Source organism: Notamacropus eugenii, chromosome 5 (genome assembly GCF_028372415.1).
Source record: "Notamacropus eugenii isolate mMacEug1 chromosome 5, mMacEug1.pri_v2, whole genome shotgun sequence".
In the NCBI taxonomy this organism is placed as follows: domain Eukaryota; kingdom Metazoa; phylum Chordata; class Mammalia; order Diprotodontia; family Macropodidae; genus Notamacropus; species Notamacropus eugenii.
In genome coordinates, this window is record NC_092876.1 from 215,124,622 (window position 1) to 215,135,009 (window position 10,388).

The 10,388-nt window shown below is 42.3% G+C and overlaps 1 protein-coding gene across 5 annotated transcripts; it reads right to left on the bottom strand.

Annotated features, from left to right (window-relative positions):
- Positions 1-1,265: 1,265 nt before the first annotated feature.
- Positions 1,266-10,138, bottom strand: NR4A2 (nuclear receptor subfamily 4 group A member 2). Of its 5 annotated transcripts, XM_072612012.1 has the most exons (9): positions 9,701-10,119; positions 7,752-7,874; positions 6,817-7,226; positions 6,361-6,687; positions 5,420-5,549; positions 4,834-4,997; positions 3,588-3,790; positions 3,007-3,185; positions 1,266-2,817 (listed from the first exon to the last, which is right to left on the bottom strand). In XM_072612012.1, the coding sequence occupies exons 3-9, from the start codon at positions 7,222-7,224 to the stop codon at positions 2,561-2,563; spliced, it is 1,668 nt and encodes a 555-aa protein (XP_072468113.1). In that variant the 5' UTR covers positions 7,225-7,226; positions 7,752-7,874; positions 9,701-10,119; the 3' UTR covers positions 1,266-2,560. The 5 variants fall into 5 exon arrangements, 4 of the variants coding, with proteins under 4 accessions (XP_072468113.1, XP_072468112.1, XP_072468111.1 ...); XM_072612011.1 differs by having other exon boundaries at positions 6,361-7,355; positions 9,701-10,118; XM_072612010.1 differs by having other exon boundaries at positions 6,361-7,226; positions 9,701-10,116.
- Between the last annotated feature and the right edge of the window lie 250 nt (positions 10,139-10,388).

Genomic DNA, 10,388 nt, shown 5'->3' on the forward strand with positions numbered 1-10,388 from the left:
AGAAATGGGACATTTCACTTTTCTGCTTTTAAAATTATCCACCCATCCTCTCATTCTTACTAATGTATGTGCAAAGAAACATTAAAGAAGAAATCTCCTTCCTAAACTGTTTCCAAAATGCGCATTCTTTATTCATTTTTATTTTCCTATCCTAACGTAGCACTTTTTTTTTTTTTAGGAAAAACAAAAGAGCAAAGATAGGAAGTAATAACTTGAAAGCTAATCTGGCAATTTACTTTTTCCAACTCAGAATCTCTGAAATAATAATGCCAGTTTTGTGTTCTTATTCCAATAAACAGGTGGTCATTTGAAATTCGCCAGTGACATTATTTGATTATCACCAACTTACACTCTGGCTTCATAGCTATGGTATGGCATTATTGTATCTCATCCATTCACTCAGAAAAATAGGAAAAGTAGAAAATGGTCTGAGTAGTTACACAAATTTCTGTATCTGAAGCTTTATTTGGTGAAAGTTGCTGCTGGGTAGACTCTACCAGACTGTATCATAACTTATTTATGCCCCAGTCAGACCATGGCAAATAGGTCTTGTATTATTTATCTCAGAAACTTCTGGGCTGGAAATATTATTCTAAGTCTAAGCCACTCGTTATCCTTCCATACTCTATCCTTTGGTAGGAGGGAAGGGGGAGGGGGGAAGAGAAGGAGGAATATTGTATTGTATGTATGTATGTTGGAATTGACCAGAAAACAAAATTATTTTTAATGCTTTTCAGCAGCTCAGAAGCACTCTCTCAACACATTTTCCTAGCAAATCAGTATGGATTTGTGAAAAGGCAAAGTTGTTACCATTTGAAAGGTAATATAGCATACCATAAATCCATAATGATGTCTAATGTCATAAAAGTTGCTTGAACTCTCTGCAAGACAGAAACTTGACTGAGATTATCAACTGTAAAAGTCCAGCTGCTTTTGGTCTCTGGAAGTCTCTTCTGTCTCTATTCTGGCAGAACTGAGAAACTATTCCGTGATTTTTGATAATTGTTAATTTCTAGTTAGAATGATTCATGGTTTTTGAGTATATTTTTAAAATCTTTTCTTAATTCTCTTTGTAAACAGCTTAAAGACCTGCTTACTTAGCATGAGAATACATACAGACTCTAAGTTTGAAACTTTTGGGATTCCAGTTGACTAGTAAGTTATGAATTTCAAACCACTAACCCTTCCCCTATTGTTCCCCACTCTGCCTATTATTGTTTGTTGGTATTTTAGTATTTCTCCTGACACAAAAAAAGAAGACAAAATTATATTCGTTTACATGGTTTATTGTTGTAAACATTAAAACTGTCTTTCTCAAAGAAAGAATTTATCAAGAAAAAAAATTCAGCGTCTCTAACTGTCATACACCATAGAAAAAAAAGGCAGTGACTTGTATCATGTGCCATACTGGAAATATACAAAGAAAAATACTACAGAATATGGCAATATTAAAAATCTTACTCAAACATAAAATAATATATTAACTGACAATTTTAGACATTAAAAAAAAAACAAAAAAAAATTCAAAGTGCTCAGTAATTTCCAGGGAGTTATGTATATTATAAGCACTCTGGAAACAGTCAAAAGCTGCTGCATGCAAGTTTTGTTTAGCTTTAGACAACAAAATAATCAAGATATAAACTTTCTTTTATCAACATCAACAGTACATACAACACTTACAAACAAGGAATGTTGGACGGTGTTACAAACACTATGTGTCCCTTTGTCAGGATTTTCAGTTTTGTAATACTTGTGCCCACCTATTTTACAATTGAGAAAATGTTTAAGCTCAGATAACTACCAATCTTTATAAAATCTAACAGACTACATAGTGTCTGAAATACTATTTATATAATATAGACATTACTGAAATAGCAAGTGCCTATAACATTTTCGACCTAGAATCAACATGCTGTTCCTTTTTGTGTATTTATTCCTTTTTTGCAAACACATTTATCTTTTAGAATTTTTTAATATTTATTCATAAATAGGCACAAAATAATTTAAAAAGCCAAACTGCATTGGATAAATTTACAAGCCTTTGCCTTCTTTAACTCATGCCACCCACGCAACATTAAGTTTTACTATATATTACAGCTTTCTTTTACAGCAGAAAACTTTGTCTTTAAAAGGGCGATACTTTGTGGGTCACCTTAATACTTTTGTGTGTGTATTCAATATCTTAGCTGCAGCACCCGGCGTGACCAGACATTTTTCATCTTACAATAGGAGTCCTTCTTCTTAACAATAGATTCTTTTTTTTAAAGCCGATAATAAAAAGTTTATACCACTGTATTGTGTGTAGTCCATATTCTAAATCCAGGATGCCCCAGAGCCAAAATGCCCTTTCACGTTCTGCCTGCAGGTTAGGAAATAGCAACAGTTTTGTTTTGGGTGGGAGAAGATGTGGGGGCAGGAGGTTGAGGGATGGGTTAGGAAGTTGGGAAGGGGAAGGAGATAGAGCAGAGGCACCCAGAGGTGCTTTTGTGCATGTGGGAATTCCCACCCTCAGACAGTTCACGTTCCTTTCAAGTTCATTTCAAATAAGCTGGAGAAAGTCTTAAAAAGGTAATGTGTCCAGGAAAAGTTTGTCGATTATTGCTGGAGGTGGTACCAAGTCTTCCAGTTTCAGGTAGAAAATGCGCTGTAGCCCCTGTGTACACAGGGTGCGAAGTTCTGGGAGCTTCCCCAACAGTTTGGACAAATAGTTGGGGCGGTTCAAACCCCCATTATTGAAAGTCACATGGTCTTTGAGACAATTTACAATCTTGCTCTGCAGTTCTTCCACTCTCTTGGGTTCCTTGAGTCCGTGTCTCTCTGGGGTGTGTAAGGGGTCGGGGGGGAGGTTTGGAGGAGAGGACAGAATAACAAGAATGCAAAAAAAAGCAGTTAGCGATTTGACAAGATTGGGAATACCCCACCCCACCGCCCCAACCCCCGTAAAGGAAAATCCAGTAAGAGCACCCAGGGCAGGACTGATGTTGGGAAAGTGCTAAGAGGACTGACCTGTAACCATCGCCAGGGCAGCAATGCACGAGAAGGCAGAAATGTCAATGTTCATATTCTGCAAGTTGGAGGAGAATTCAACAATGGAATCAATCCATTCCCCAAAGCCACGAACGCATTGCAACCTGTGCAAGACCACCCCATTGCAAAAGATGAGTTTACCCTCCACTGGGTTGGACCTGCAATTAATACCAAAGAGAGAGAAAAGAAAAAAAAGAAAAGAAAAGCTAAACAACTAATTACTTGAAGAGCAATAAATGGGGGATTTAAAAGGCACCTAATTACCGAGGAGTTAATAAAATGTAGATCAGTGGACCTTGAAAGGGTTTGATTTCAGAACAATCAAGAACGCCCCCTACCCCATCTCCATCCCACTCTTCCTTCTTTTCTTTTATCTTTCCTTAAATTTTTCTTCTTTTGCTTCTCCCTTGTTCTTTCCTATAATAAATTCCCATTCTTGTCCTTTTTTCTTTATCTCATTCTTTTCTATCTTTTCTTTCCTTGCTTTCTCCTCTTTCCTCTCATCCTTCTTTTCTTCATCCCTTTTCTGTCTTGCCTTTCTTCCCTTCCTTCCTCTTTACCTGTATGCTAATCGCAGGACAAACAGTTCCAAGAAAGCAGATTCGAAAAGTAGATCTTGGTCTGGTTTGGGAAGATCAGTGAAGCCTGGGATCTTTTCTGCCCATCCTCTGATGATTTCCATGGAGCCGGTCAAGAGATCATAGAACTGCTGAATATGCTGAGTGTCATCTCCACTCATCTGATAGTCAGGGTTAGCCTGGAACTGGAATTTCATTTTAAAAAGCACTTAATGAGGTTCTCTAAAATATATAACCCGTGAAATTGCTAACCCCGTTTCTAGTAGGGGAGCCAGGTTTTTATAACAATTAAACCTCTCTCTGACCAGTAAGGAAATTAGATGTTCCAGGGCAATTAATTCAATTAGGGATGGTGCTATGAGGTCGCTGCTTTAAATATGTAAATTGCCATTTCTATACAGACTAAATACAGTGCTATCCAGCATGGGGAAATGTTGACTCTTATCTCCACAAAACAATTGACACGTTAGCATTCACGCCAGTCCAGGGAGTTAAGTCTCATGAAAAGCCACCATTTGCAGATCTCTTAATAAAAAATTTTCAGAAGCCTATATGCTTCATCATATACTTTTACCAATTAAAGCATATATATTTCTCACAGCTAGAATAAAATAGATGATTCTGGCTACTTATCCCCATTCCCATCCCCCATTTCTCTTTTCCCTTCCCTCCTCCCTCCAACCACATATCCTTTATGATCCTTCTAGTATTTCACAATGGATGTTGGGATTATTTTTTATGGTAACCCACATCACAATTGGGATGGTAATCAAACCAGATGCATGGTTAATATAACAGCTAGAAAAATATTGGATAAAGTGTGTTGGGGAGGAGGGAAAAGAACATTTTACACAAAGTGAGGCTTTTTACAAACTTTTTGAAAAGAATGTATCAGTTCAGCTCTGCAAATTCGAGCAAGCTGTGTGTGTGTGTGTGTGTGTTTGTGCACCCTTCTTGCGCCAAGACCCCTTCTTTCTAGGAAGAGTAGGGAGTGAAAAGATTCTGTCAGTATTCTTTGTTTGGTGTGAATCCTTATCTCTACCTTTCTGTCTTTCCTTGGTCTCTTACTGTCTCTAGTAGTCTTTGACTTGGCCTGTTCCATACATATCGGGTGCCTTTCCAACTCTTTTCCTATGTGTGTGCAGCTGTCCTGTGGGCTCATGTGGTGGGGATGGGGTGTGTGTGAACAACCCTACCAGTCTGTATATTAATATTATCTCCAGCTTACCCTGGAATAGTCCAGGCTGGTCATAGCCGGGTTGGAGTCGACATGGGCTCTCACCAGGGCACTGATCAGACTCACCGGGGGAGAGGGGGGGGAGGGCTCCTGGGGACTCTTCGGTTTCGACGGTAAACGACCTCTCCGACCTTTTAAACTGTCTGTACGAACCACTGAAAGGGAAGAAGACCTTCAAATTCTCTAACCTTCCCTCCCCCCATGCCCAATCCCCAAATGTCCAGCATCTCTTCCTCCCTTTCCCCTGACAAGAGAGACAAGTTCAAGAAGGGATTCGGGCAACATGTGTAGACACCGGGAATCTATAAAGCATTTACAGTAGAAAAACATAAAAGTATGGGTTCATTTTATTTTTTTCCTTCAAATGGGCCATAATAGTTAAATCAAGGAAATTCTGACGGCTTTCTGAGAGAGATCAACAGCCCGCCTAAAATACAAAGCCCTTGTGGGCTTATAGGGCATGTGGAAGTTGGATGGGAGGGAAGGGACTTGGGAAAGAGAATGAGAGGCAAAGGGAGAAGTGGAAGGAGATGGACTTTCAGGAAGGAAAGGCAGGAAAACACTTCCTGGGTCCTACCTTCTTTAACCATCCCAACAGCAAGGCACTTCTGAAATCGGCAATATTGACAGCGATTTCGGCGCCGCTTGTCAACCGGGCAGTTTTTGTTTGCTAAACAAACGTATTTAGCATTTTTCTGGACCGTGCGCTGCAAAGAGAGAGACACGCACAGACAGACAGACATTATAGAATGAGGACTAATTTCCTTTTAAAATCCAGCAGCCCAAAGAATCAAAAAAGCATCTCCGAACTGCTGGGACATTCTCCCTCCCCCTTTCCCTCTTTTTCTTTTCTTTTCTTTCTTTCCCCTTTTTTCCAGGGCATTTAACAGAAGAAAATTGATAGCGTTAACATTTGAGCTAACCTTGCAGCTCCTTGCTGTGTTTTATATGCCAAGAGAAGGAGAAGGAGACGCTCAGTAAATACAAATCCGTGGGCATTCATATTATTTACATTCCTTGGAGACCTTCTCTATTTAAAATGATAAGATTATTCAATCAGGATGGTGAAATAAAGAGATCACTTAATTTTACCACAGGGAATTCTGTTCCACTTGGTTAGCTTAGACACGGTTCTCTGTCCTAACCAATTTCAATCTGAAGGGGGAAGGCAGCTCCTAACACATGCAAATGTCCCTCTTCCAACTCAGACTCTAGCAACTTTGGCCCAAGGACGTGTAAGCCATTTCAGAGCCAGGGCCTGGTCATGCAAGCAGCCCTGGCTTTCTTTCTCTGTGTAGTTGTCCCTGTTAGTGTCAGCTTCTGAACAACAGTTCTCCATTCCCCATCCTGAACCCCAGCACCCCAAGGAAATTCCTCTGGGGATCCATGGATGCAGTTTCCTGCCTAAGTAAGCAGCTGGGGGAGGGGGCTTGTTTTCTACTCTTCTTTCCTACTAGCAATGCTAAAGACTGAAGTTTAACCAGACTCTTTGGGGGGGGCCTATCCACCTCAACTCACCTTAAAGAAACCTTTGCAACCCTCGCAGGTGCGCACGCCGTAGTGTTGGCAAGCTGCGTTGTCCCCACACACAGCGCACAGCCCTTCGTTGGACGGGGATCCCCGGGAAGGAGGAGAGGGCACCTGGGTGTCCAGCAGCTGCGAAGCGTGACCGATCTGCAACCCCGGGAAACCCATAGCCGCTTGCTTTCGGATGGGATTGGGTACAGCGAAGGTCTGCCCGTCCACCACGTGGTGGGTCCCCGCTGGCTCCGGGTTCATGGGCACATGAAGGGGTCCGTCAAATCGCATCTGGCAGCTGGACACGGGGGTACCCGGGGGCGATTGCTTAAAGGAGAAGAGAGAGAGGCGTGATACCGGCGTTTTCCTCTGCTCGATCATGTGGGTGGTGGCCACGTAGTTCTGGTGGAAGTTATGGAGGGAGCCTGGGTCATCCCACATTGGGCTGTGCTGCACCTGGAAGCCGGGAGTAGAGGGCGTCGGGGGAGACGAGGGCTTGTAATAAACGGAGCCTGAGTGCGGCATCATCTCCTCGGACTGTGGGGGCAGGTGGTTGTGTTGCTGGTAGCTGTGCATCTGAATGTCTTCCACTTTAATAGAGGACTGCTGTCCGGAGAGGGGCATTTGATACAAGCAAGGTGGCTTGACGTCGTAGCCTGTGCTGTAGTTGTCCATAAAGGTACTGAAGCTGGGGAGAGAAGTGGTGGCAGTGATTTCAGTGTTGGTGAGGTCCATGCTAAACTTGACAAACTCTGGAGTTAAGAAATCGGAGCTGTATTCTCCCGAAGAGTGGTAACTGTAGCTCTGGGAAGCTGGGCTGGCTCCTTGAGGCGATGACCCATACTGAGCCTGAACACAGGGCATGGCTGGAAATGAAACAGGGTGATACACGCTCAGCCTGGTCAAGTGAACACTTTCTCCCTTGCTTTTGTACACCTTTTGCACACCTGGATCAACCACACGGCGGTTCCGTATTAAGTAAACTGTACACAGCACTGCAATTTAGGAGAGGAAAAGGGAGAGGAAAAAGAGCGGAAAGACAATCCGTGTTGCAGGCGCTGACCTTCAAAAAAGGGAGGGTGGGGGGAGGAGATCTAAAAGAAGAAAGACAGGTAGGATATAAAGGATCAAGAAACGCCCCTATTTCCATTGTGTCTCCTTTACAACCCCACCCACCCACCCAATAACCTCTTATTTAATGTGTTCAGGTCGCTTGTTCTGGAGCAACCTGCCAGGTGCTAAGCTATTCTGAAGGTGGCATTCGAGTAATAGGACTGGTTTACTGAGTGCAATGACTTTGCTTTTGAAGGTTCTAGGGGTCCTGAGGGGGTCTTGAAGGAGTGTCAGAGAGAGAAGAATGGAAAAACTGAAAAGCAATCAAATTCACTAACCTTCAGCCGAGTTACAGGAGTTTTCGAGGAAATTAAAGGTGGACAGTGTCGTAATTCAATGGAGGACAAAGTTCCCAAGATATTAGAAAATAAGTGAATAGTCCAGTCTGTCCAGCCTGCTCCCTGAAATACAGACATAATATGTTCAGGTTACTGTGGAGGGATTTATTGGACACAAGCAACTACACCAACCTGCATATTTCACTGTAATACATAGTATGGCCTTTAAATAAATAAACCTATGACACATGAATGTGGAAGAAATATAATTAAAACCAATAAAAATGTTTTTCCCTATGACAATCTGGCATATAGTTAGTTGCATAAAGGTTTTTCTTTTTTTCTTTTATGAGGGAAAAGAAGAACTTATGGCAAGTTGTCATTTAACATTTATAATTGTCATGAATTGACACCACCACCACCCCTTGTAATAGGTAAAAGAGAATGGGTTGTCACTATCATAATTTTATTCAGACACAGGATGAAAGGAAGACCAGGGTTTTGTAAAAAGTCACTTTGGGACCTTCAAGTGAGAGGTATTCAGTAGGCAAATTTAAATGTAATAATAAGCTAACCAAAGAAAAATAACATAAAAATATGAAAAACCATTCTGACCTCCTAATCTCCACCTCACCTTCAAAGTTACAAAGTATGCTACAGGCCTACATTGTATAATTGGAAAGAGGCTAATAACCCCTCTACATGTATGAAAATGACTAATCTATTTCAAGGACATAGGCTACTTACTTTTCACATTTCTAAGAAACTTCTTGTGCATATTTTGAAATGTACATTTAAGGAAAGCTTATTTTTGCAAAAAGAATGCAAGCAAAGAGCAATACAGCAAAGACAGTCCTTGACTCATTTGGATGCATTTAAACATATGGCAAGATGACCCCTTTTCTACTACCAGCTTGAGTTGTTTCCCTCTTTAATGAAACACGACAACAATCCTGGTAATTTTCAGATGTTCCCATTTTTAAGGCATCTGAGAGTACAAGTATGTCAATGAAAAAAAAAATAAAGCTAGATATCCATTCTTCTTCAGTTTTAGCTATCTTGCTTCTGACTTCCTATTTCACAACTGGAAATCCGAGAGACTAGATGGGGGGTGGGGGAGAGAGAAGGTGCAATTAACTCCCCCAACCCCACCAAAAGGTGACTTATCTTTGTTAACATCAGGTTTGTAAATTCACTGGAGAAGTGATCTTAATCTCTCTATCCCTCTTCTTCCCTTCTCTTGCTTTCTCTTCTGTCCTTTTCTCTCTTCCTTCCCCTCTCTCTCACTGATGAGCCATATGTGTCAGAACACAGAAATTTGGGGAAACTAAGAGGATACCGTACTAACAGCACCTATACTGAAAGAGCAGCCTTCTAAACACCAGCACGTTTGCTAACCATGGTGATACAGTTCCCAAGCAACACATAAACTGAAGTTTTCCTCCTGTCACTTTTCCCTGAGCGTTAAAGCCTTACTACACACACGACCTTTGAGATTCAGTGTCCAAACGACCAATTCACATCTGCTCTAAGGGAAAAAAAACGATATGGAGGAAGACTGAGTAGAAATTTCAAAGTCGAAGTTGAGAAGACAGCAGCTCCTAGAACGGTAAGAAGTATTCCTTCCGCGTTTCCCAATTAGCAGACTAGAAGCTGCTACCGAGAATGTACTGTTCCTAGCACCAAACGTGTAGTTAGGAAAAACGCCTTCTGGAGCAATTCACAAAACTTCCCTTTCATCTCCCTTCCGGACTCCCTTTCCCTTCTTCACTTCTTTTTCCGGAACGCACAATTCACAGATCCCATGCCCATACCCACAGGAGAGGGAAGGGGAGGGAGGGAGAGAAAGAGGAAGAGGGAGAGAGAGAGAGAAAGACAGACAGACAGAGAGAGAGAGAGAGAGAGAGAGAGAGAGAGAGAGAGAGAGAGAGAGAGAGAGAGAGACTTACTTAATGGTTCTCCACGTCTCTTTTCATTCATTCAACTGTCTTGAAGAGCAGTTTCCTCGGGAGGTGGGGTGGCGGGGGGATAGGGGAGGGGGTGGGTTAGATCGGTGAAAGGAAAAAAAAAAAAAACAATCGGTCCCGAGAAGTTGCTAGTTACCAGCGCTGCTCGGGAAGTGCGGTACTCATGTAGCAGAGTGAGAGCAGCCGGACAGACTGGCCCTTCCCTCCAATGTGCCTTTGTTTATGTGGGCTCCGTATTCCACAGCCAACATGCACCTAGTCTCCAAACGTCAGCACACGTCAGTGCAGGCTGCCCAATCCCAGTTCCTTAGGGCTGTTTCTCCCCATACAGTTGGCCAGCTCTCGCTTTGGTAAATTTCCGACCTGACGTCACAAGCAGGGCAGATTTTAAGGTGGGAACCGTTCTGGGTTCACCTTGTTAGCCGAGTTGGGCTTTTTTTCTTTTCATTTCTAATTTTTTTTTTTTCCGAAATAGGTGAAACCTGCCCACCCTTGCCTCTAAAGCCAGTAAAGCTCACTTCGCCCCACCTTCTCCAAAACTCCCCAATTCACAAATAGTTTTGGCAGCCCAGATGTGTAAGACTACCAACAAAAGGGAAGATGGGATGGGGGTGGGGGTTAAGAAAGGCAAGGAAAGGATGGCTGAGGGAGGATGCGTGTGCCAGGTAAC